Genomic DNA, 24,983 nt, shown 5'->3' on the forward strand with positions numbered 1-24,983 from the left:
AGTGCTCTGAAGTTTCTCTTTATAGAAATTACTGCACTTGAACTTTATAATTTGGTAATAGTTAAAAGCTCTATTTTCTCACATATAACCTAAAAAGCTAACAATGCAAAAAACAACTTTTCAGCATACAACTTAACTTTTTGAAAGTAGGGTAGACTTAAAATATTTTTGGCTGGTTTAAAAAAAAACATCCATCTAAAGCAGCATCTTCTGTACTTCCCAGCTACCCGCCTGTTCAGTAATGACCATGTCTGTCCACTGAAAGCCTCTACTATAGCTAAAATGTTTTCTGAGAACATCAACTCTGTTTTTATGCCACAGAGCACAGTGATCTCTAAGGTGGCTCTAGGAGACAGTTTTCACTCTATCATGCTGTTGCCTATGATTATCAGAGATAAGGGACTACTCTCCAGTGCTGCTTTTAAGGGCAGGCTCTTCAACTGGAGCACCAGAAGACTCCTTTAAAAGACGAATTTCTATACTTTGTCAGAAGAGAAAACCTTTCTCTAGTGATACAGTATATACAATTCTCAGATTGTTTAAAGCTACCCTTTGCATTCCAGTTTCTTACCATCAAAAATGTACTTTTCCCACCTTTCCATACCACAAGGTGCTCACAAGGAAGGAGCACAAACTTCACATTCTCATAAATGGCTCACTAGTGCAGGCAGGACCAGTCCCTCTCCCAAATCTCTTAGCATTGTCCACATCCCTGTACCAAAACAATTACTTAAACCAGTACACATTTAAATAGTCTTTAAAAATCACTTGAGAAGCTAAAGACTTCTATTTGCACTGTAGACTTCAGGCATCTTTTTGCCTGTATTAACATTCCTACTCCTCTTTCTGCATTTAAGACAGGGCATATAAAGCTCTATGTGTTTGGTAAATTCTTTCAGAGCTGGATTAAGAATCTCAGAAAAACTCAAAATCACTAAGAAAGTCCCTTGAAGTTTTACAAAATCTTAGGAATGATTGTGTAACCATACCTGATAAAAATTGATCCCTTGATCATTTATTGCAACATGATTGTGCAAGATAGTTTCTTGTAAGTGAAGTGCCCTGTAGTGTACAATTAAAAAAAAAAAAAAAAAAAAAAGCTCTCCGAGTCACCAGCAATTTGCTAATTGGTTGATGAACTATATAGATTTGCACAACCAAGACATAGATTTAAGTGAAGTTCTTCACTAGACTAAAAATATAAAGTACAAAACATGTAGAAGGAAATGAAACTGTGGTGCAATAAGAACAACAATGTTGAATCTCTCTTCAACTACAATATTGCAGAAAAAAACCTGTTTAAAAACTTCATATAAAAGTTATCAAATGTGGAGACCTGTGGATTTAAAAATACAATCCAGGCTCATTTCACTGGAAAATGACATTTTTGATGCACAGTATTGCTGTTATATGAAACTAGGAGCCCAAGAGGATGAAATTTTGGTAGTCAGCCTAACAGGATAACTCACATAACCAGAAACATTTTTGTAACTACCATGGATGTATCCAAGTGTCAGAGCTTACAAACACCAATCAGAAAACTGCAACTCAGCTCTGTGCTGTCTAGTATTTGCAAAGCATAAACACTTCCTTCCCTGCTTCTCCTTCTCAAGCTCCGAGACATAGAAGTGCCTACTGGAAATGCTCGGCTGCTCACTTTACTTCTACCTGCCTAACATGCTTCAGGTGATACTGCTCACTAGAATACTGCTCCAAGGTAGCTGATCACATGAAACAACCAGGCAAAGTATTAGATGCCTTCTCAGGGCAAAGACAAGACAGCTTAACCTTTTAGAATAATAAGAATCACCAACATTCTTTTTTTTTTTTTTTCTTAAAATATGGAAATGCATGCTCTGGCAGGGAAGAGGCAGGAAAGACTCCCCTTTCTCACTGTTGTGACTACCTTTCCCACTTCTGATAGGCTGCTTCAGTTGGCCAAAGCTCCTGTTGCTTTTTTTTTTTTTTTAGATCTAGGATTTCACCCACCAAGATGATATGGACCTAAGTACAGTGTTCAATCATGACTGGTAGATAAATGACCATTCACTGATCAGTTTTGTTAAAAACATTGTTTTCTTATAAAGTTAACAAACCAAGGCTGTTGATCCCTGAATTAGAAGCTGATTTGCTTGATTATTTTCCAAAGTGTGAGGTGGGAAAGAGGAGAAAAGCCTTAATGCTTTCTGCACATGGATCCTCTAATTTGGCAACACCATGGGAACATCTTCTAGTCGAGCGAGGTGGCATTTTGTGAATCTAAGTACCAGCCCCTGGTCCTGATATGGGCTGGTTACGATCCAAAGGGGAGGAGGGTCTGCCCCCTCCCCCTCAGTATTTCAATCTGGCCCAGTAGTAGACACTGAGCCCTGGGCACATTCCCCAGGGGCAACTGTTTCTTCCTGCGAAGGTGACCCTTCTTCAGCTTGCCGAGATGTGACAGTTGTTTCAGGAGAAATGCTATGAGGCCCTTCCAGGGGTATACAGCCAGGGTGGTTTTTTCGAAAGTGCTGATTCAAGATGGCCTGGAAGGGGAAACTTTTGCCACAAACATGACAGTGAAAAGGCTTGTTGCCTGTGTGCTTGCGGATGTGATATTCCAGCTGATCTTTCCGGGTATACTTTTTGCCACACATTCGGCAGACAAATGGTGTAATTCCCATATGCAGGCGCATGTGGCGGTCCAGACTTCCCTTTTGGTTGAAAGATTTGGCACAGTAGATGCAGGTGAGACGGGGGTTATACCGGAACCACCGCTCAGATACTTCCTGTTCTCGGAGATACTCCACATAGCCGCTTACTCCCATCATTGCTGACTCTTCTACCTGTGTCAGAAGAAAATAAGTGAATATTACATAACGTTAAGCATATATGTTAAAAGCAACCCAATCTACCAACACCTGTTACTAGGATGTTACTCTTGTGTGTCTGTCTGTGTGATGTAAGGAACAGAATGGAGGGCCTTGTGCAAATGAGGCAAATGCTCTATCCCTTAGTTATATTCCTACCCGTGTACACTTACTTGTAATGGAGAGCCAAGAGGGAAGTTCAGGACTATCAAAAAGCAAATATATTAACATAAAAATGCAAGAAGAATTCTGAGAGTATCATTCTATCGCTGTAAAAAGAGCAACACAGGGGCTAGAGATGGCTCAGTGGTTGGGAGCACTGACTGCTCTTCCAGAGGACCAGAGTTCAACTCCCAGTACCCAAGTGGCAGCTCACAACTGTCTGTAACTCTAAGATCTGACACTCTCACATAGACATACATGCAGGCAAAACACCAATGCAAATAAGATGAAAATAAATACATTTTAAGAAAAAAAAATTAGAAAAAAAAGAGCAACACAAAGTTCTGGTTGATGAACTGGATGTTTATTAAGCCTCTGCTACACTTGAGAGATAGAAACATCAGAATTAGGAGTTCAAGAAATCTTTGGCTACATAGGGAGTTGAGGACCAGCCTGGACTAATGAGACATGTCTCAAAAAACTAAAACCAAAAGTCAAACTGAAAACTTCTTATTTAGTACTATTTTACAGCAACAGGAAAATATGAGCCCACAAAGCCATCCCTTGATTCTATCCTTGCAACTGTATTCTAGACAATCAAGTACAGAGTATATACAACTTTCTGTGATGGAAAGGTTCTATAATTCGAACTACTCAATGTAGTAACCACGTGGCGATTAGCATTTGTCATATGCCTAATGTAACTGAGGAAATATTTCAATTTCAATTGCTTTTAAACTAATTAAAACAAAAATTCAAATGTAGCTTGTGTCTAGATGAAAATTTGGAGTATATAAAGGCAAATATAATAAAATTTCCTTTATGACACTTTATTATCATGTTAACCAGCAGTTAGCTAGCTTTATAACAAATATATGCAATTTGTAGGCAATAATGTAATATATCAGCACATCATTATCACGCTAAAACTAAAAAAAAAATTCTTTACATTTTTTATTATTTTGTGTACAGGTGTTCTGCCTGCATGTATGCTTATGCATCATGTGTGCTTGTGCTCTTGGAGACCAGAAGTGGGTGCCAGGTCCCCTAGAACTGAAGTTACAAAGAGTTTTCAGTCCCCTGTGGATACTAGGTATTGAACCTGAGTCCTCTGGAAGAGCAGCCAGTGCTCTTAGCCACTGAGTTATCTCTCCAGCTCCCTAAAAACTAAAAAGTTGTAAGTGACTTCCGAGTAAATTGGCTGAAGACATGGGGTCTTCCCACCCGAAAGCTGGAAGGATAAGAATATATTCTTTTAAACAAGTAACTTACAAAGTTTTGGACTGGGGTCTGGAAAAATGTCTTAGTTGTTAAGAGTGTGCATAGCTCTTGCAGAGGACCAGAGCTTGGTTCCTAGCACCCATGTCTGGTTGCTTACAATTGCCTGCAGCTCCAGAACCTGGGGGATCTGATGCTTTTGGTTTCTGCAGGCATTTGCACATAGCCTACGGAGCCTACCCCTGCCCCATAGAAACACATGTAATTTGAAAAAGTAATAAAGCTGGGTGTGGTAGTACATGTCTTTAATCCCAAAACTTGAGGGGCAGAGGCCAGTAGAGCTCTTGAGTTCCAGGCCAGCCAGGACTATAGTCCAACTCTGCCTATAAACAAACAAACAAACAAATAAATAAATAAAATAAATTAAAAAATATGTTTTAGAGTGATAAACACTTTTGGCTCAAAATTCTATGCTAAATATCACTATTCAGAAATTAATAATTTTTCAGGGAGGGGCTATTGACTACTAAAGTCATTGCAGTTATTTTTTTAAAAATAAAATTATGAGCCGGGCAGTGGTGGCGCACGCCTTTAATCCCAGCACTCGGGAGGCAGAGCCAGGCGGATCTCTATGAGTTCGAGGCCAGCCTGGGCTACCAAGTGAGTTCCAGGAAAGGCGCAAAGCTACACAGAGAAACCCTGTCTCGAAAAACAAAACAAAAAAAAAAATAAAATAAAATTATGTAGCAAACAATTACAATTTTTAACAGAAGTCAAGGTAGTATGCAAAGAAAATAAATATTGGACTAACTAGAGAAAGATTCACCTAGTTAACAATTCCATATGTTTTACTTTCTAAAAACAATCTTTTGTCTCTTCCTCACGTGCTAGCCTGACAGGGCTTCTCAGTATTTCCAAAGGAGGTAGCTCCTCAGCAGATCTGGAAACCAGTCTGTAAAATCAAGGGTTCAACTGGATACTGTAACACTGTCTATGGTGTTGTTAGACAGGGTCTCACTATGATGCCCAGGCTGGTCTTAAATTTTTGGCAATCTTCTTGCCTCAACTTCCCCAGTGAGGAGTACAAACTATGATCCACAGCATCTAGCTTTCGATTTGTTTCACACAGAATTTTAATTCATTTCCCTAAGTCATCAAAACCGAACTCACAGAAAGAATAAGGAAGTATCTTACCAATAAATCCTAAGTGACCAAGGACAAAACACAGTAATTTCCCAGAGGCTCAATTTTTCCATTCATAAAAAGGTCACTGCATGGCTGGTGGTTTGGACTGTTATTTCTGTTAGTCCTTGAATGTAGCTATCTGATTCCAGCGCTAAAAAGGGAGAAACGGATGGGCTGGTGGGGAGGAAGCCTTTCCTGAGGTTGTTCTCCAAATACCTCTAACGTATATGTACAAATAGTGATCAGTCCACACTGTCAACAATTCTTAGGGAAAAATCAATTGGGAAAGCTATGAAGGCACACATGATTTTCATTACAGAAGACAGCTGATATATAACAAGCCAAATAACCCCAAATGCTCCCTGGGATTTGGCTTCCTCTGGAGGAATTCCTTGACCCCTTCAGGTAGTGACTTTGCATAACCAGCTGAGTTCTTATGATAATTTTCTGCAGCCCGTAGCAGTATGGTGTTCCAACTTTGCAGTATTCTCATGAGACTAAAAATTGCTAATAGTACTTTGATATATTTTTAAGAATCTTGAATGGATATGATGGCTCACACTTGTAATCTTTCATTCCAGCACTGAGGTAGACACAGGAGGATTCAAGGTCAGTCAGGGCTACAAGTGAGACTTTGTCTCAAAAAACAAAATCTTATTTTAGCAACAGAGTCTCAATGTATTGCCCAAGCTAGCCTCAAATATCCTTAGCTCAGGATATCTTCCTGTTTAGTCTCCTGTGTGCCTGGTATTATATCATCAAACTCAGGTATTTTTTAAAAATTTGAATGCATAACATCATGTAAGAGTTAAGAGTGCCCTGGGTTCAAATCTGAGTTCCATTAATTAACTTTAGTTTTCTCAATCATTTCCTTCAGAGGTTGTGTGAAAGAACTAACACACTTGAGCACTTTTGTTCAATAACTGTGATATTTAAACATTACAAACTCATGTATTTGTATGTATATATTAAGTATTATAAACTCGTATGTATGTACATGTACATATATTTTGCATCCAGTTTCCTTTCTGTCCTCAGGTAGCAAGTCAACTTAAAATATATTTTATTTATAATCATGAGGATATAATTTCCTAAAAAGAACTTCCTAACTTTGAATAAAATCACAACACACTAGTGTGATGAATAAAATCATCACACACAGAAAATGATGCATTTTAATAACCACTGAACTAGGATTACAAAAAACATGCACTCTGACTAATCTCATTTAAAACGATCACAGTAAAGTTGCAATTGAAGAGCAAATAACAAAGGAAACATTATAACTTCGGTAGTTTTTTGCTTTGAACTCTGACAAAGGAGGAGGGCTGACAAGTTGGCTCAGTGGGTGAAAACACTAGATTTGAAAAGTCAGACTAGGGCCTTTAATCCCAGCACTCAGGAGTTCAAGGCCAGCCAGTTCTACATAGTGAGTTCCAGGACAGCCAAGTCTAATTAGAGAGACTCTGTCTTAAAACAACAGCACCCTCCCCAAAAAAGTCTGACAACATGAATTCAATCCTGGGGATCCACTTGGTAGATAGAAAAAACTAATTCCTGCAAGTTGTCCTCTGACCTTCCAGCAGCTATGGCTGCTGCTGCTATCATGTGCACATAAATGTGTGCACTCACACACACAAATATAATTTTAAAAAATAATAAAGAAATGAAGGCCATAAAAATGGTGCCTCGTGGTTTTCTCTGTTTCACTCAGCAATTTCCTATAATATATACATATAGGGATATTCTGCATTGCCAAATATCCATGAATTCAATCAGTACTTGCTTCAAAAATCATTTTAAGAATTAATTATTCCACCAAGCATGGTGGAACATGTCTTTTATCCCAACATTTGGGAGGCAGAAGTAGGGGGATCTCTGAGTTCAAGACCAGTCTAGTCTACAGAGTGAGTTCTAGGACAGCCAGGGCTACACAAAGAAACCCAGTCTCAGAAAACCAAACAACAAATCCATATAAATGAATGATTTCTTTTACTTTTTATTTCTCAGTTTGATACATAGTATTACTCTACAGCCTAGGCTGACTTAGAACTTTTTTTTTTTTTTTTTTGGTTTTTCGAGACAGGATTTCTCTGTGTAGCTTTGCGCCTTTCCTGGGACTCACTTACCCCAGGCTGGCCTCAAACTCACAGAGATCCGCCTGCCTCTGCCTCCCGAGTGCTGGGATTAAAGGCGTGCGTCACCACCACCCGGCCTAGAACTTCTATATAGCCCAGACCAGCTTCAAACTCGAAGTGATCCTCCTGACTCAGTTTCCCAAGTGCTGGGATAATAGGGGTGAATTACCACCCCTGAAAATTTCTGTATTTTCTTGGTTTTTCAAGACAAGGTTTCTCTGCATAGACCATGCTGGCCTCAAACTCAGAGATCTGAGTGTGCTACCACTGCCTGGCTAAGTATCCCATGTACTTGACATAGACTTCAAAGTTTCCCATCATTTTAATCTTTAATTGCTAACAGATACTGAAAAATTGAAAAGGAACCAAAAATCACTAACGTTATTTAAAGCTCTTCAAAGCTGGGAATTTTAGCTTTCTCCTTTAACCGATTTCACAAGCAACTAAATAACCCCGTTTAGTAGCTGTAACCTTTATAGTCTGTAATATTTGCAATGACAAAATCAACCATTAGTATTCATAGAAGTAAAAGTGACAAGACAATGTCAAAGATATAACTAAGGTTAGAAACAGTCTCTGCTCTCAAGGAGACTTCAATTTGACAAGAACCACAAAATCAAACAAACAGGAAAGGAATAATTTATATGAATTAGTAGAGAATCAGGAAAAGTTAAGAGGCTGGGGATTTTCTTCATCGTAGAGTGCTTGCCTTCCATCAAAAAAAAAAAAGGAATAATAATGCATGTGAAATGCTATAATAGTGGTTTAAGAAAAAAAAGATCAAAGAACACTGGACTAATTAGGGTAAGGAGAACATGGGAGTGGGGCTTTCAGTGGACTCAGAAGGAGGAGGAATCTCAGAATCAAGACACAGAGAAAGAATCTGACAGGGTTATAGCAGCACTGAGAAGTCTACATGTCAAAACAGTCAATTCTGATGAGTAAAAGCTGAGCTGGAAAGACTGTAACTTACATAGAAAATTAGTCCAAGCATTTTTAACTTTCCAGTGGTAGAAAAAAAAGTAAAGGTTCTTTAGAAGTAACTTTGGCAATCTGTTCCAGATTCACCCTTTATAGTCAGGAAGTCTAGTCTATCAACCAGTTAAAAATATTTTACTGCATATATTTATTTGTATGTGTACTATGTGTATACAAGTCAGAAGACAACTTATGGAGTCTGTTTTCTCCTTCCATCATGTGGGTGCTGGGGATGGAACTCTGGTCGTCAGGACTGACAGCAAGGGCTTTTACCAGCTGACCCATCTTGCTGGCCCCAGTTTTTGTTTTGTTTTGCTTTTTTAAGGGTTGTAGATCAAATCCAGGGCCTAATACATGTTAGGCAAAACTTTTGTTTTTTTCTTTTTTTGAAGTGCTGGGCATTGAGCCTAGGTTTCATGTTTTCAAGGCAGGCACTTCTACCACTGAACTACAGCTCCAGTACCACCCCCCCCACCCCCCCCCACCCCCGCCGACAGGGTTTCTCTGTGTAGCCCTGGCTGTCTTGGAATTCATTCTGTAGACCAGACTGTCTTGGAACTCACAGGGATCTGACTGCCTTTGCCTTCTGAGCTCTGAGATTAAAGACGTGAGCCACCACTGCCCGGTTATTCCACTATTTTCTTGTATTGATTGACTGACTTTGAGAAAGGGTTTCTCTGTGAGCTCTGGCTGTTGGAACTCACAGAGATCTGCTTGCCTCTGCCTCCCAAGTGCTGGGATTAAAGATGTGCACCACCGGCCGGGTGTTGTTGTCGCACGCCTTTAATCCCAGCACTCGGGAGGCAGAGCCAGGTGGATCTCTGTGAGTTCGAGGCTACCAAGTGAGTTCCAGGCTACCAAGTGAGTTCCAGGAAAGGCGCAAAGCTACACAAAGAAACCCTGTCTTGAAAAAACAAAAACAAAACAAAACAAAAGATGTGCACCACCACTGCCCGATTGCTCCAGTATTTTCAATGCATCAGTTTTCTTTTTCTTTTCTCTTTTTTGCTCATAATAATGTAAGTTGGTCAGTAAGATATCTCAGCAGGTAAAGGTACCTGCCTGACAACCTAAGCTGATTCCCAGTGGTCCACATGATGAAAGAAAAGAGCCAACTCCTACAAGCTGTCCTCTGATAGCCACATTCTTTATGAAATGCAAATGTGCACACCCACCATACACACATAAAAGCAAATAAATGCATTAAAACCATAAATCTTTGCCCTGCTTTGGTCTTCTGTGGGCCCAGGAAAATAACTAATAAACAAACTTACCATAATACATTTTTTTTATATATTGTGTAGATATATCTTATCCTTTGAATCATTTCTAGACAGTACTTTTTTTTTTTTAAGTATTGCATTTATTAGGAAGAGATGGCTTGGTGGTTAACAGTATTTGCTGTTCTTCCAGGGGACCACAGTTCAGTTCTCAATACCTACTACATCAGACAGACTTCTGACACCACCCTACCCCACCCCAAATAAAAATTTTTTAAAAAATCATAAAATTACATTTATTTATAGTGAGAAGGGGAAGAGGGAGAGAGGAGTGTGTGTGTGTGGGAGGGGATGGAGAGGGAGGGAGGGAGGGAGGGAGAGAGAGAGAATGGAGATCAGAGGACAGCACACATCAATCAGTTTTGTCCCTTCATTCACCGTGCGGTCCCAGGTTGTCAGGCTTTGCAGTAGGTGCCATTACCTGAAGAGCCACCACACCAGCCTTAGATAATATTATTTATATTCTATTGCTTTATAGACTGTATCTTCTGCTTTAGCCAGGTAAACACCCTTATATGATTCCAATATGATCTCTATCCTAATTACAATGAAAAACTACACCTAGGCCAGGCATGGTGCTGTATTCTTATAATCCCAGCTTTAAAGCCTGACATAGTGGTGCATAGTAGTAGCCCCAGTTACTTGGAGAGACTAAGGCAGGCAGATTTTAACCCAAAGAGTTTAAGAACAGCCTGGGCAACAAAGTCTCCTATCTCAAAATAGGGAAGGATGGAGCTAGAGGTATGGCTCAGTAGTTAAAAGCATTTGTTGCTCTTCTAGAGGGCCTGAGTTCTGTTCCTAGCACCCACATCTTGAACTCCTGGAGTTGTCGTAGGGTTACTATTGCTGTGACAAAAAACTATGGCCAAGGCAATGCATACAATGAAGCATTTAACTGGGGGCTTGCTTACAATTTCAGAGTAGTCCATGATCATCCTTGTTGGGACTGTAACAGACATGGTGCTGGAATAGTAGCTGAGCGTTCACATCTGATCCGACCCTCAGGAAGGAGGCAAAGAGCCAGATGGCCTGGTGTGGGGTTTTGAAACCTCAAAGCTCACCCTCAGCAATGCACCTCCTCTAACAAGGCCACACCTCCTAATCCTTCCACAGCTGGGAACCAAGCATTCAATGATATTAGCCTATGGGGTCCATTCTCATTCAAACCACTGCAGGCACCAAGGCCCTCTTCTGGCCTCCATAAGCATTTGTACTCATGTGTACAAAACTACACAGACACAGCTAGTTAAAAATAAATCTTTTTTTTTTAAAGGAAGAGGAAGAAAAAGGGAAGGAAGATGGAAACTGCATTTAAAATCTGCTTAGAAGAAAAAATAAACCCACAACTGGGAGATGGCTCAGTCAGTAAAGTACTTACATGCCACACAAACATTAGGGCTGAGTTCATCCTCAGAATCCATGTAAAAGAGCTGGGTGTGGCGGCATGAGTTTTTAATTCCAGCACTGGGAATGCAGAGACAAACAGGGATCCCCGGCCAGCCAGCCTAGCAGAGCCTTTGAGACTGAAGCTAGTTAGAGACCCTTTCTCAACAAAAATCACGGTAAAAGGCACAACATCTGAGGTTTGCCTCTAACCTCCATATATATATCCGTGTGCACCACCCTCTGCACGACACCAATACACAAATCGGTTTAACTCTACTTGCATTATGTGGACACTAAGTCTGGTAAATGCCTGTAAGCACTTATATTCTTTTTGTGTGTTTGTATGATTAGTCTATAAAGCTGTTAAGATCTGCCCTAATCACTGCATCTATTTGCATAATTAGTTACCTTTGTATGTTATTATACAAGATTTGAGAGATGGAGAGAAAAAGCATTCTAATTACTTTTCCTCTTAGCTCTTAACATTTTCTCTACCACTCAATTAAAACTAAAAAATAGTGCAGTGTATTGGCACACATCTGTAATCCCAGCCCTAGGGAGGCAAAGTCAGGAGGATCATGTTTGAGGTTAGCCTAGGCTATGGAGATCCTGCCTCGAAATACTATCAACAACAACAATAACAACAAAAAAAAATCCAAAAAAATTTAGTGTGTAACAATATCTTACTGCTATTAGTATACCAATATACACAACAAATATCCAGTGGTTTAGATAACAAGAAATTGTAATAGAGGTTAAAAAAATAAGCTATTCAAATTTTTTTTTTTTTAAAGACAGGGTCTAGGCTGGGCGGTGGTGGCACACGCCTTTAATCCCAGCACTCGGGAGGCAGAGGCAGGCGGATCTCTGTGAGTTCGAGGCCAGCCTGGGCTACCAAGTGAGTTCCAGAAAAGGCGCAAAGCTACACAGAGAAACCCTGTCTCGAAAAACCAAAAAAGACAGGGTCTAACCATGTAGCCCTTGCTGGCCTGGAATTTGCTGAGTAGACCAGGTTGGCTTCTAAATGACAGAGATCTATCCATCTGCCTCTGCTCCCTAGTGCTGCCATTAAAAGTCATGTATTACTATTCCTGGCAAGTGAGGCAATCTCAACCTACTTGTATTTCCATTTTATGGGCTGAAGTGTTTCATTTATTGTGGTTTACATCTTTGAAAAATCAATTTTCAATAATTAAGATCTGTAAAAAATAAACGAAAATGTCAACCAGCCACTTCACTAGCTCAGGAGAGTTGGGAAAAATACAGAAGCCATCGTTGTCATGAGTCTTTGTTTTTTTTTTTTTTTTTTTTTTTTTGGTTTTTTCGAGACAGGGTTTCTCTGCGTAGTTTTGCGCCTTTCCTGGAGCAGGCTGGCCTCGAACTCACAGCGATCCGCCTGGCTCTGCCTCCCGAGTGCTGGGATTAAAGGCGTGCGCCACCACCGCCCGGCGAGTCTTTGTTTTTAAAGATGGGGTTTTACTCTACACCCATGACTGGCCTGGAACACATTAAATAGCTCAGGCTGGCCCCAAATTTGCAGCAATTCTGCCTCTATTTCCCAAGTGCTGTGATTAGAGATGTGCACCACCACACCTAGCCTTTAGAACTTTGTAGCATGATGGAAGATTCAGGATGCAAATAAATAAAAAAATATATTCATATAAGGGAATAAATACACAGAAATGTACAAGCAATTTGCTTATATGCACACAAATAAATATTATATAGACTAACAACTATATACACATATATCTATTACCTACCTACCACAAATCAAGTTGTTTTTAATCCAAGTTCTAAATGACCCAAAGGTATAATGTTAAGGATTTTATCTTACTTTTAGATTTATAGGTATCTCTATAATCAGGAAAAAGTTCCACATTTAAAAAAAAAATGACTTTTTTTTGTGTGTGTAGGAGTGCCTTGCCTACATATATATAAACATATATGAAACGTGTGTGCCTGGTGTCTGCAGAGGTCAGAAGAGGGCACTAGATCCCCTGGAACTGGAGTTACAGACGGTTGTGCACTGGGAACCAAAGTAGGGTTTTCAGCAAGAGCATTAAGTACTTTTAACTGCCGAGTCATTATTCTACTTCCCCTCTGCACCCCCCAGTTATTTTTTTTTCTTTCTGCATCTCAAATCCTAATTCTAGCATGCTCACAAGTAAGATCAAGAAAAAACTAATATATATCAAATCCAGGCCACTGTTGTTTGTTCTAATCTTTCTTATTCATTCTATTCTGTTTATTCAGTGACAAGTTCTTCAAGCAACACAGCAATCCTAAATCCAGAATTACATACCTGGGAGCTAAGTTGCTTAGGCTCATCCATTCTCCCAGGAGACTCACTTCTGGCTCTGTATCTTTCTGTCACGGAAACAACACTGCCGGAGGGACTAAATCTGTTGGAAAAGGAGCATACAGGGGACCAATAGACAAGCAGTGCCTGTAGATGTAACCAACCGTCTTATTAAATAAGAAACACAGAAACAATGTAAAAGAGAAAGCCGAGAAGTCAGAGCTCAGAGCTAAAATCTCACCCTTCCTCCTGCTGTCCCAGCTTCGCAAAAAGAGACCTAATTCCTGTCGGTTCGTTTTTTTATAGTATGTTGTTCTGCCTTCTCATTGGTTGTAAACCCAAACACATGACTGCCTCGTCACTGTCTGAATGTACAGCCCCCTAGGTCTTAAAGGCATATGTCTCCAATGCTGACTGTATCCCTGAACACACAGAGATCTTATGGGATTAAAGGCGTGTGCCACCACCGCCACACTCTTGCTATGGCTCTAACAGCTCTGACCCTGAACACACAGATATCTATGGGATTAAAGGCGTGTGCCACCACCGCCACATTCTTGCTATGGCTCTAACAGCTCTGACCCTGAACACACAGATATCTATGGGATTAAAGGCGTGTGCCACCACCGCCACACTCTTGCTGTGGCTCTAACAGCTCTGACCCTGAACACACAGATATCTATGGGATTAAAGGCGTGTGCCACCACCGCCACATTCTTGCTATGGCTCTAACAGCTCTGACCCTGAACACACAGATATCTATGGGATTAAAGGCGTGTGCCACCACCGCCACACTCTTGCTATGGCTCTAACAGCTCTGACCCTGAACACACAGATATCTATGGGATTAAAGGCGTGTGCCACCACCGCCACATTCTTGCTATGGCTCTAACAGCTCTGACCCCCAGACAACTTTATTTATTAACATACAATCAAAATAATATTTCAGTACAATTAGATTACCACCACAAGTGCCAAAGAAGTTGAATGCTGTTTCTCCTCTATATCACAGCTGAGGAATGGGACTAAATCAAACAAATATTTTCAAAGTGACGAAGCAAACAGACCATAAGAAAAGGTGAAGCTAAAGCTACATATAAGCTTTCTACTCTAGTAAGTACTGAAAAGGGAATAAAAACATACACGAAACCCAGTCTGTAGTTTTGTTTTGCTTTTATGAGCTATATGGTCTTGCTATGAAGCCTTGAGTGGCCTGGTACTCACTACACAGGCTAGGCTCTAGGCTGAACTCAGCAATCTTTCTGGTTCAACCTCCCAAGTGCTAGGATTCCAGGCATGCTCCATGCTGCCTGGTGATTTTGGTTCTCTTACGTTAACTATTGGTGTTTTGGCTGTTCCATCTCTTATGGTCATCTACTCAGAGTTTGTAGAGACTAAAGCTTTTTTTTTTTTTTTTTTTGGCATTTAAGAAGGTAGTACTTCTGCTATAGTTCTAATCCAGGAGGACAACAGTTACCAAAACTGGGGATGAATATGTATTCTGTGCTCAAGAATATTTACACTACTAAGGTCACATGATGGGAAATACTCAAATCAAGACCACCTACGTGGCTAAAATCCTACTAAATGTCTACATGATCAGCTATAAACCAAAGAAATTAGTTAGCTGGTTTTAATTGCTCCCAGATCAATTTCACACTTATTTGTTTGTTCATGAGAGGCATGTGTGCCAGCGTGTGTCAGACGACAACTTATCCGAGTCACTCTTTCCTCCTACCATGTAGGTCCCAGAGCTTGAACTCAGATGGTCAGGCTTGGCTCTAAACGCCTTTACCCATTTCAATCTATTTCAAGCAGGAAAGAGAATAAGCCACCTGTAATCTAGGGCCTGGGAGCCTAAGGTAGGAAGAATGCATGAGTTTGTGGCTAGCCTAGACTACTTAGTAAGCTATAAACCATTTTGAACTATGAAGTGAGACCCTGTCTCAAAAAATATCCAAACATGAGCCAGGCAGTGGTGGTACACTCCTTTAATTCCAATATTCGGGAGGCTAAGGCAGGCAGGTATCTGTGAATTCCAAGACAGGCTGGTCTACAGAGTGAGTTCCTGCACAGTCAGGGATACACAGAGAAACCGTGTCTCAAAAACAAAACAAAACACCACCACCACCACCACCACCACCACCACCACCACCACCACCACCACCACCATTCAAACTTGGTGGCTCATGGCAGTAATCCCAGCACTCAGGAGGCTGAGGCAGGAGGACTGCCCTGCGTTCTAGAACAGCCTGGGCTACAGAAACCTTTTCTCAATAAACAAATAAGTGAAAATAAAAAAAGAACATAAGATGTTACCAATCTAAACTAGTCACATTTTTCTTTCAGTTGACTAGATGAAAGATAGTGCTATTTCCATCAAAAGGAAGTGTTCTAACAGATTTGGCATATAAGAAAGAAAACAGTGAAGACCATAGGCCATGGCCATACTGGTGAGGACACTCTCAGGCCTCAGAGAGTAGCAGATTCAAAGGAAACATCACTAGGTGAGGAGACACTTGAAAAACATCCAAAAAAGCTTTTCTCTAGAATTACTGTACTATATTTAATTTGAAAAAAGAACAATTACTGATGGTACCAGGCTATCTCTAACTTGGTAGGCAAGGGCAAAGAGAAATAATACAAAGTGCTATAAGGAAAGTAAAACTTCCCAAGGTTACCTACCTGTGTGATGCTATGTGAGAAAGGGCAATGTTACCAGACACCTGCTGACAATCAGCTCTTTGCCTAGAATCCAGAGAGGGCCCTGGCAATAACTGATCCTAGAGTGGCTGCAGATGCTTTCTGATTCATGGAAGTGGCTGATTTTACCATAGTTCTCATAACATCGTGAATACTTCAGAACCTGGAGCTTCCTGCTTTGAAAAAATGCAATGTCTTTTGACATATTTCCAGTCTCCCAAAGTAAGTCGAATAGGAACATCAGGCAAGAAAAATGCTCTCTGTAACACAGAAGGCTCATTTAACGATGTTTACACAATAGCTTTAAATGGGAAAACAAAACTTACCTATCAACTTCACTGCTGGTTGGCCGGGCTACCTTGGCTCCTGAAGACGCTAAAGTGTAACTTTCTTGTCCTATAGAGCCGTGGCCTGTGGTGTCAATTACCATGGCTGTGACCTCCTCTGCACTGCTCCCATCTTCTCCAGAAGGCTGATTCTCAGGCCCCAGCCACTCTTCCAGATTTTCAGTTTTGATGTGGACTGCTCCAAGAACCCTAACTTCATCCGCACTCTGCGGCCCCGGGTCTGCTAGTCCTGTCTCCACATACCACTGTCCTGCTCTGTTGATTCGAAGAATGGGCTCCCGGCTCTCTACATCGGAACTCTGTTCGATGATCTGAGGACTGGTAGACTCCTCAGGGGGGCTGAGCTCTCTGATATCCAGCACAGCACTGACCTGTCCTCTCCAGTTCCCCTTTGTAGCATTGTGTCGTGGGCTAAGTGAGCGGTTTAGATTTGGTGTAACCCTGTGAGATTCTGGAGGTCTCTCTGGGAGCTTTGTCCTCGTTTGACTTAATTCTGCTTCCACCTCAGCCACATTTATTTTGAAATGAATGCCCTCTAGGATCTGTGTACATTTGTCTATAATATGTTGCATCTGCAGAAAACTAGCGGCTGTTAGGTAGCTGATAATATCTGCTAGTTGCAGGCATATCCGCCCTGTGTAACAGAAAGAAAGGAGCTGTTCAAAAACAGTAGGGTTCTTGATGACAGAAATGGACACAGTACTCATTTCATTCAAGGACATGTGATCCCGGAAATAAGGAGAGCTGGCAGCCAGGACTACTTTGTGAGCCCGAAAAGCTTGTCCTTGCACATTGACCACAATATCACAGAGACGGCCTTGCATTCGTAGCTGGTTGAGATGGCTCAGAACAGAGTTGCTGAAGTCAGGGATCTCCAATTGTATGTTCCCACTTTTCTCCATGGTCATGCCTGAAAATACAGGCAGACATTCAACCCTGCTGAAAGAGCAAACCATATTCTTAGCACCAGTTTGACTCCCTTTGGGTTTTTTACTTCAAACATCCCTAAAAATGTAAAGTCTCTTGGTCAGGAGTGCCAGGTACACATATGTAGTTTTAACACTTGGCCACCAAGGCAGGAGAATCATGAGTCTGGGCTACATAAGTGAGAACTTGTCTCAGAAAAAAAAATGAAAATCTCCACGTATGAAGAGGCACCTTCCTTATGGTGCTTGGCTGTAGAAAAGGACTTGCCAGCAGGTGTTTTGTTTAGTTAGGAACAAGCTCTCACTCTAATACAGCCCTCAAACTTGTGTTGACCCTCCTGATGCCACCTCCTGAGTACTAGGATTAGTGTGAACTGCTAAGCCTGGCACGACGTTTTAGATTTCACAGTAAAATGCAATGAAAACAACAACAAAAAAGTGACTGCTAGACTGCTTAATATTCAAGCCTCAACCATACTTTATTAACAAGCTATGTAACATCAAGGTAGGAGTTCATCAAGGAGGGTACCAAATACAAGGATTTCAGACTGAATACAAATCCATTATCTTTTTCTAGAGGAAGTAAGTTTTAGAGTAAAGTCAATTATATACAGGTTGATTATAATACATGTGGCACAGGTTATTTACGACTATAAAGTGACTAATTTTCTACGTGAATTGTCAGTATTATCACTTTTTTTTCAAGACAGGGTTTTCTGTGTGTCTGTCCTGGAACTTGCTCTGTAGAGCAGGCTAGCCTGGAACTCAAGAGAGCTACTTGCCTCTGCCTCCCAAGTGCTGGGATTAAGCCACCACACCTGGCATTTGTTTGTTTGAGACAGGGTCTATGTAGCTCTGGCTATCCCTGGAAACTCACTATGTAGATCAGGCTGGTCTCTAACTTGGAGATCTGGTTGCCTCTGCTCAGATTAAAGAATGCTGCTGGTGTTAGAGGTGTGTCACCACTACCATGCCAGGCTAGGCCAATATTTTGAAATGCTTACCAGCTGGAGCTCCCCCTTTTTGGATCCAAGACTCTGAGGTGAACTGTAGGTTAGGAAAAATTCCACAGCCCTTTTAGCATTCAATTAACATGCAGAGAACTTGGAGTCTAGTTTTCAGAGTTAGCAAAAACTAAGTAAATCTTTCTCTACCCAACAAAACTACTAAGTAAGTCTTTCTCTACCTACAAACTCGGGGTTGGGGACTCCAAAGATGCTACTTTGATCCAGGAAGTTGATTCCCTACAGCCGACAAGAATAAAGCTTAAAATTTTACACTAAAAGACTGCAATTGCATCAAATAGTCTCAAAGTTGAGGGTAGTTCAGATGTATCACAATGTCTTTGGCTCACTGCGCATCCAATTTATCTCTAAATTTAAGAGACTACACAACACACCAGGACAAGCTCACGCTATCACCCCGCATTTACAACACACTTATTGAGTAAACAGGGGAAGTGCAAACACTGCTTTCAAGAAGCAACTTTAACCAATCTGACCTTTTTCCAAAGCGTTATTGTTTGTTTTGAAACTTTTAATCCTTTAAGAGCCTCTGTCGATGCCATCACGAATTCAGGTGTTTATTTTGGAGCCTACACCAGCGCCTTTTTGTTTGTTCTTCCCAGCAATTCCCCAGTGAGGAGGAAGCCCCTGGAGTAAAGTCTCTCTCTCTAGCGTCGGCCCTGGAGGGGCGAGAGCTGCAAAAGGGAGAATCGGGAACGCTTGGGGTTGGCCAGTCAGGTGCTGGGGGGCAGCTTCCGTGTGTGTCGGGGAGCATGGGCAAAGGGTGACCTGGCTAAGCGGGGAGACGGCACAGAAGCCGGGGGAAGAGAGCAGAACGCGCGCGGCCAACGAGCAGCCGGCGCACAGGTGAGGCGCTGGAGGGGGAAGGGGGCGGCGCCCCGGGACCCGGTACAGGGCGGCGGCGGGGGGTGTGTCTGGGTGTGTCCCCGCCGCGGGGTCCTGAGGGAGGGGCTCGCGAGGGGGCGGGCCCGCAAGCTCTGCAGCCCCGAGCCAAACGGGGGGGGGGGGAGAGGACGCCGAGTGCTTGGAGGGGAGGTGGAGCCGGGCGGCTGAACGCCCCAGGAGCTGGCTGCAGCCGAGACGCGGCCAAGGAGCGTCCGGCATAGGCTAACGGGGCGGGGGTGCGGGGCCCGAGCCCAGTCAAGGAGCAGCACCTACCTCCGGGGGTGGAAATGGGCCGGAATGGGCCGGAACACCGTCCCGGAAGTGAAACCCCCCGCCCCCTCCTCCGGAGCGGGCGACGTGCCGGAAGGAAATCAGTCACCCTCAGACCGCCCCTCCCCGGCGCTTTCCTTACGGGAGCCCCCTCCCCTCAGCCCTTACTCCTCAGGGAGGCGGAGGCCGGGCTGGACGCGCCCGCGGCGACTCCGCCCTCCGGGCGGTGTGGGGCGGGGCCAGCGGGAGAACTTGAGGGCGGGAAGGAGGTGGGGCTGGAGGAGGAGTCTGCGGCTCAGGGGCGGGACCTAAGTGGACGCAGCGGAGGGCCGTGCGTCGTGACGTCACGGAGAGTTTATATACTGGGCGCAGCCGCCATATCGGCCTTTCCGCGCTGTGAGCCACGTTGTGGTCGGTACGTATGGCTTTCTTTGTGTATGTGTTGTGGGCTCAGGCCTTATAGAATAGCATTTTGCAGACGAATCCACCGTAAACTGGCGGAATTTCGAGGACAGTAATGAGCTTGTAAGGCCCACAAGCTGGAGATTATCGGAACTTAGCGTTGCGTGCACGCGCGACCTAAAATGGTTTTGTAATTTTTTTTTTTTTCGGAAAGTCTCCATAAGGGACTCGGCACCTGTGTTCTCGCTATGATGAAGGCTATGTTGGTAGGGACAACTGACCTTGTTGATGAATACCAACGACTCTGATGGCGGAGCATGCTGAGTCACCGTGAGGCCTTTTGTGGTGGTTATGATCTTTTTTCTATTATGCGGTTAAGGAAGACCACCGTGCTGATTTTTAGAGCTTGCCATGAGGTTGATGGCGTTCGCTAACAACCGCCTCAAAGTAGGCCCTTGTGAGTGGCCACTAAAAAAGCTCCCAGTGGAGTGTTAGGTCTGTGGAAGAAATTTAAAGTGATATGTTGGATAGATGCATTCCACAGTGCCTCATTGAATACAGTTGTCATTTGTGAAAATTCTCCGTTTTTCTGTGCGAGTAAAGCTGTTGTATTTAAAGACATCTAAATGAGCAAATTTTCTTTAGGAATGGTGCTGTGGACCTCTCAGGGGCTCTTGCTGGCATCATACAGACAGGTAAGAATCGATAAAGTCCGGAAGATATCTTAAAACACTGTTAAAGCCTATGATGGTATGAGAGTAGTGGACAGAAGGGATTTCTGAAAAACACTGTTCTGAGGCTTTAATTCGGGTGGAGGATGGCAAAAAGGCTGTGAAACCGGGGGTCTCATTCTTAACATTTTTTTTTCTAGTTCTGGGACAAAGATGGATGAAGAGTGAGGTAAGTACAGAAATGAGCCAATGAGAGGGTAGGTTGAATGAACCGTGCCACAATGATGACATTTTATTTGCTACTCTTGACAGTGGGATGACGATAACCTTAAACCACCATAATTGTAACTGAGGCATAAAGGATAATGACTTACAGGGTCTCTGCAAACTAAACAGAATTTACATGAAGCTCTTTTACTTCCAGGACCTATGGAAAAAGCTGGAATAACCATGGGTGTGCAGGGTAAGAAACATTTTTCATATTTATGTCACATTGAAAGGAATGATATGTTATCCAAAAGGAAAACTTGGCAGATAAGCACAAAGAACTAGTTATCTCAGCTTGGTGGCGATAGCACGCCTTTAATCCCAGCACTGAGGTGGTTGGGGGCAAAGCCAGGCGGATCTCTTGAGTTCGAGACCAGCGTGGTCTACCAATCGAGATCCAGGACAGGCACCAAAACTATGCAGAGAAACCCTGTCTGGAAAAACAAAACTAGATATCTATACATGGACGGTGGCAAGGCCCTATTTGCTGGGCTCTGGATCTCCATCACAGCCTCACAAAGTGCTGAGTTGGCCATGTAGAATTGATACAGATTCCCTTCTGGGTTGTAGGGATATGCAGTTAAAAGTGGTTGGGCCAGCTGGTGTTGGCGGTGGCACACTTGAATCCCAGCAATTAAGAGGCAGGCAGGCTGATTGGAGTTCAGACCAGTCTACAAAGTGAGTTCAAGAACAGCTTTTTTTTTTGGTTTTTCGAGACAGGGTTTCTCTGTAGCTTTGCGCCTTTTCCTGGAACTCACTTGGTAGTCCAGGCTGGCCTTGAACTCAGATCTGCCTGGCTCTGCCTCCCGAGTGCTAGGTTTAAAGGCATGAACAGCTTTTATGCAGAGAATCACTGCCTCAAAACGGTAGTTGCATAATAGCAGGCTAAATCATGTCACCATTTTGTGTTCTGTCGATCGTAATACCATCGACCTAGTTTTTAACTTAACCTGTTTGAAATTGTAGGTGCTGTGACCAGAAACTACAAGATGAAATGTGAGTAGAGTTGATGGAATTGTAGGTAACTGGGCAAACATGGCTCTGTGTGGTTGCATTTTTGCATAGTAAATACACTTGCTATGTGTCTCCTTTGTGTGAACTCAGCCTGCATGATGACAAGCCAATGCTGACTAACATGAAGGTCGTCTTATTAGCTCTATCTGATATGGGCTTGGTTAGCTTTTGGTGGGACAAATTCTGTCTTTTGGATGTACTAGAATTCTGTGATTTTTTTTCTTAGGTGTTTGAATTGTCTGGACAACTTTTAAAGTAAGTATTGGAAAACTGAAAAAAGCCAATTCAAAGTGGCATGCCATGATTGTAGATTATTGATATCTGGCATGTATTGTCATGGATGTTAGATTTGTGTTTACTAGGACAGGGTTTTTGTAATGATGTTATGCAAATGTCTGATCTGAATATGTTGTAGACAACAAATCTTAACACTGAAGAACCCTGTGACAGGCAACTAAGAATAATTAACTGAGTTGCTTAGCATATTTGTAAGAGGTGTTTTCTTTTAATTCTAGCTACTGGTTGCATGTTTTCATTTGGATGGCTTGCTTGCTTGGGTAAGAAGCCAATTACTGGGCTCTTGATTTGTGCCAATAAGGGTCATTTACAGTATGATGTAGCGGTTAGTTCTTGAACTTGCATGTGCTTCCTCACCAGCACTAATTGGCCTATTAAATAAATTTCTTTTTTTGTAGGTATGAGTATTTTGCCTACATGACAGAAGAGGGCAATCAGGTCCCATTATAGATGGTTGTGAGCCACCATATGGTTACTGGGAATTGAGCACCAGAAGAGCAACCAGTGGTCCAAATTGACCTTGTAAATGAAGGTGAGGAAGCATTTTTTTGTAGATTTCATTTAGGAACACAATACTACCGTTAATGATGTATAAAGTTAAACAGATGGGAATCTCTCTGAATAAGATTGAAGATTGGTTATTAAGCTGAAACAGTAGTTAGGAACTTGTGTGTAAGTCTACTTTATAAAGGTCTGTTTTTAAGTGGAACTGGATTTCTGCAGGTGTGCATGGCTCCCCTTGACTGAAGGCACTGGGCAAGATTTTAAAAAAAGGTAAGTGTCTTTGCTGATGAAATGTGCATGTATGAGTCCTTTTTTTATTAAATAATTCCCCAATAAGCCGATACTATGATGATAACATAGTTCAGCAGACAGCCTCTGATGAACAAATCAAGTCTTTCGCTCCTATCTGATGTATCTGGCTGTAATGGTTTAAAGAATTGTCTTCCATGAATTTTGCCATATTAGTACAAGATGGAAACTAGGTTCTTCTGATTGTAAGGCCACAGGTCAATGCCAAAGCACATGAAACTTAAATCACTAGTTAATAAAATGTCTTGGACTTTGATTGTAAGAGTGTAGTTTTCTAGGTAATGGCCACTACCATAAAATCTTAGGCCTCTTAGAATTGGAGGAGAGAATTGTTTGTGGAAAGCTCATCTAGACTACTTCAGTACCCAAAGAATAGTGGAAAGTGTACTGCATGGTGTTAAGATAAATTTCTGGGCTAATGAAATTTTCTTGTTTTTAAACAGATCCTTCATTTGTGAATTTCAAGGTAAGCCACCTTGTTTTTGTACAGATTGTATATAATGTGGCCTGTAACCAGTGATGTGATGATTCTGCCAAATGATACAAAGTGATATCACCTTTAAAACCGTTCCATTTTATTTCTGAGGTTACTATAGTAACATGCAATGTATAAGTAGTCTAAACAAGATAAATGATTAGATTTTTTTGTTTTGTAGGGCTCCTGTGGCAGAAGTGGGCATGCATTTTCACTATTTGAATTTCACTTCACTATTTAAAAGGTGAGGATTGAAAATGTTAACCATGAACCTATTCCAGAATATGTGATGATCTCACCACAACTTGAACTCTCTCACTGATTACTTGATGATAGTAAAAGATCTGATATTCTGTGTAACAATTACCATTTAAATTCAAATGTAGAAATGTGCCTAACCAGGTTACCTCTGTTGCAGGTGGCTGGCTGGATGCTCAGATCATACTTCGCGTTCTCACATGAGAATTTTTATCACCAATAAATAGAATGTGGAATTAAAGACAAAGTGTGTTTTGTTTTCTAATGCTTAGAACCAAGTCCATTGAGCATGTTTTGTGGGGTATTATCCAGAGAAGATTGCACAGGCATGGGTTTACACCAATAAATAGGTCTTAGCTGTCCAGCCACTACACTCAGGTGTTTCCATGCTTTTAAGCACAAAAAGTCCTGGCTTAATCATAGCAAGAACAGTTAGAAGCAAAATAAGTTGGATTAAGTCTTGGTTCCATGTTTGACAGACAGGTTATATCTGCTGAATCTCAACCTAAATGGCTTTGTCAGTTGTGCTATAAGGTCTGGGTTCTGTTAAATCTGGGGTTAAAGTGTCAGGTGTAGCAGCCTCTTAGAAGAAGAATGGTCAGGAAGTGGCATGCATGCACAGCATGGTTTGAGGCTTGCCAAGTTGCCCTGGAAGATAAAATATATGGGCTGATTAATCTTGGCAGTTGTCTCCACCATCCCCAGCTAACCTCATTAGGTTTCAGTAGCTCTAGTGTTTCCCATCAGCTTTCCTGTATCAGCCAAAATGCTGAGATAAGGTCATCACACCTAGAAAGAACTCATCTACTTGTAATCTATTGATGTGGTTGCTGCTCACAATTTTTTTGAGGACAGTTTCTGTGCTTTTGGTTGGCCTCTGCCTCTTCTGTGCTGGGATTAATTTTAGCGGCCCATAGCAATATTTGAATATGCACCTTAAATTTACAAGAACAAGCATTACAGTTAGAATCACAAAGGTTTGTTTTTTGAGCCGGGGTTTCTCTGTAGCATTGTGCCTTGCTCTGTGGACCAGGCTGGCCTTGAACTCACAAAGATCTGCCCGAGTGCTAGGATTAAAGGCGTGTGCCACCACCACCCAGCTAGAATCAAAGTCACATCGAAGAGACAAACA

The 24,983-nt window shown here is 41.9% G+C and overlaps 2 protein-coding genes and 9 non-coding genes across 19 annotated transcripts; 10 read left to right on the plus strand and 1 right to left on the minus strand.

The window, feature by feature from the left end:
* Positions 1-2,057: 2,057 nt before the first annotated feature.
* Zbtb37 (zinc finger and BTB domain containing 37) lies at positions 2,058-19,769 on the minus strand. 5 transcript variants are annotated; one of them, XM_015998249.3, is made up of 5 exons: positions 19,658-19,769; positions 18,976-19,173; positions 16,528-17,458; positions 13,502-13,601; positions 2,058-2,825 (listed from the first exon to the last, which is right to left on the minus strand). In XM_015998249.3, the coding sequence occupies exons 3-5, from the start codon at positions 17,454-17,456 to the stop codon at positions 2,340-2,342; spliced, it is 1,515 nt and encodes a 504-aa protein (XP_015853735.1). In that variant the 5' UTR covers positions 17,457-17,458; positions 18,976-19,173; positions 19,658-19,769; the 3' UTR covers positions 2,058-2,339. The 5 variants fall into 5 exon arrangements, with proteins under 5 accessions (XP_015853735.1, XP_006979656.1, XP_076403930.1 ...); XM_006979594.4 differs by having other exon boundaries at positions 16,528-17,484; XM_076547815.1 differs by lacking the exon at positions 18,976-19,173 and having other exon boundaries at positions 16,528-17,487; positions 19,658-19,753.
* LOC102912131 (uncharacterized) lies at positions 19,672-24,098 on the plus strand. Of its 5 annotated transcripts, XM_076547818.1 has the most exons (11): positions 19,672-20,069; positions 20,702-20,751; positions 20,928-20,956; positions 21,152-21,190; positions 21,961-21,990; positions 22,235-22,263; positions 22,524-22,565; positions 23,029-23,079; positions 23,562-23,584; positions 23,775-23,837; positions 24,012-24,098. In XM_076547818.1, exons 1-4 carry the CDS (start codon positions 19,672-19,674, stop codon positions 21,173-21,175), a joined length of 501 nt encoding a protein of 166 aa, XP_076403933.1. In that variant the 3' UTR covers positions 21,176-21,190; positions 21,961-21,990; positions 22,235-22,263; positions 22,524-22,565; positions 23,029-23,079; positions 23,562-23,584; positions 23,775-23,837; positions 24,012-24,098. The 5 variants fall into 5 exon arrangements, 4 of the variants coding, with proteins under 4 accessions (XP_076403933.1, XP_076403934.1, XP_076403932.1 ...); XM_076547819.1 differs by lacking the exon at positions 22,524-22,565; XM_076547817.1 differs by lacking the exons at positions 23,029-23,079; positions 23,562-23,584; positions 23,775-23,837; positions 24,012-24,098 and adding an exon at positions 22,704-22,842.
* On the plus strand, positions 20,294-20,373 carry LOC121821435 (small nucleolar RNA SNORD74). Its single transcript, XR_006062267.1, has one exon. It is a non-coding gene; the product is annotated as a small nucleolar RNA SNORD74 (small nucleolar RNA).
* On the plus strand, positions 20,796-20,857 carry LOC121821447 (small nucleolar RNA SNORD75). Its single transcript, XR_006062279.1, has one exon. It is a non-coding gene; the product is annotated as a small nucleolar RNA SNORD75 (small nucleolar RNA).
* On the plus strand, positions 21,002-21,083 carry LOC121821429 (small nucleolar RNA SNORD24). The gene has a single exon (XR_006062262.1). It is a non-coding gene; the product is annotated as a small nucleolar RNA SNORD24 (small nucleolar RNA).
* On the plus strand, positions 22,099-22,161 carry LOC121821436 (small nucleolar RNA SNORD44). Its single transcript, XR_006062268.1, has one exon. It is a non-coding gene; the product is annotated as a small nucleolar RNA SNORD44 (small nucleolar RNA).
* LOC121821446 (small nucleolar RNA SNORD78) lies at positions 22,381-22,447 on the plus strand. Its single transcript, XR_006062278.1, has one exon. It is a non-coding gene; the product is annotated as a small nucleolar RNA SNORD78 (small nucleolar RNA).
* Positions 22,882-22,962, plus strand: LOC121821431 (small nucleolar RNA SNORD79). Its single transcript, XR_006062264.2, has one exon. It is a non-coding gene; the product is annotated as a small nucleolar RNA SNORD79 (small nucleolar RNA).
* On the plus strand, positions 23,147-23,227 carry LOC121821437 (small nucleolar RNA snR60/Z15/Z230/Z193/J17). Its single transcript, XR_006062269.1, has one exon. It is a non-coding gene; the product is annotated as a small nucleolar RNA snR60/Z15/Z230/Z193/J17 (small nucleolar RNA).
* On the plus strand, positions 23,630-23,707 carry LOC121821434 (small nucleolar RNA SNORD47). The gene has a single exon (XR_006062266.1). It is a non-coding gene; the product is annotated as a small nucleolar RNA SNORD47 (small nucleolar RNA).
* Positions 23,872-23,948, plus strand: LOC121821430 (small nucleolar RNA SNORD81). Its single transcript, XR_006062263.1, has one exon. It is a non-coding gene; the product is annotated as a small nucleolar RNA SNORD81 (small nucleolar RNA).
* Positions 24,099-24,983: the final 885 nt, after the last annotated feature.

The sequence above is a fragment of the Peromyscus maniculatus genome, chromosome 11 (assembly GCF_049852395.1).
Source record: "Peromyscus maniculatus bairdii isolate BWxNUB_F1_BW_parent chromosome 11, HU_Pman_BW_mat_3.1, whole genome shotgun sequence".
Lineage (NCBI taxonomy): Eukaryota > Metazoa > Chordata > Mammalia > Rodentia > Cricetidae > Peromyscus > Peromyscus maniculatus.

What these genes read in the sequence shown, in the direction of transcription:
- LOC102912131 (XM_076547818.1), top strand. Translation starts at nt 19,672, where the DNA reads ATGGGCCGGAATGGGCCGGAACACCGTCCCGGAAGTGAAACCCCCCGC. An exon ending in TGCTGGCATCATACAGACAG is followed by an intron (nt 20,752 to 20,927) that starts GTAAGAATCGAT and finishes TTTTTTTTCTAG; the next exon opens with TTCTGGGACAAAGATGGATG. An exon ending in AAAGATGGATGAAGAGTGAG is followed by an intron (nt 20,957 to 21,151) that starts GTAAGTACAGAA and finishes TTTTACTTCCAG; the next exon opens with GACCTATGGAAAAAGCTGGA.
- Zbtb37 (XM_015998249.3), bottom strand. Translation starts at nt 17,456, where the DNA reads ATGACCATGGAGAAAAGTGGGAACATACAATTGGAGATCCCTGACTTC. An exon ending in ACCAGCAGTGAAGTTGATAG is followed by an intron (nt 13,602 to 16,527) that starts GTAAGTTTTGTT and finishes CTTTTCCAACAG; the next exon opens with ATTTAGTCCCTCCGGCAGTG. An exon ending in CTAAGCAACTTAGCTCCCAG is followed by an intron (nt 2,826 to 13,501) that starts GTATGTAATTCT and finishes CTTCTGACACAG; the next exon opens with GTAGAAGAGTCAGCAATGAT.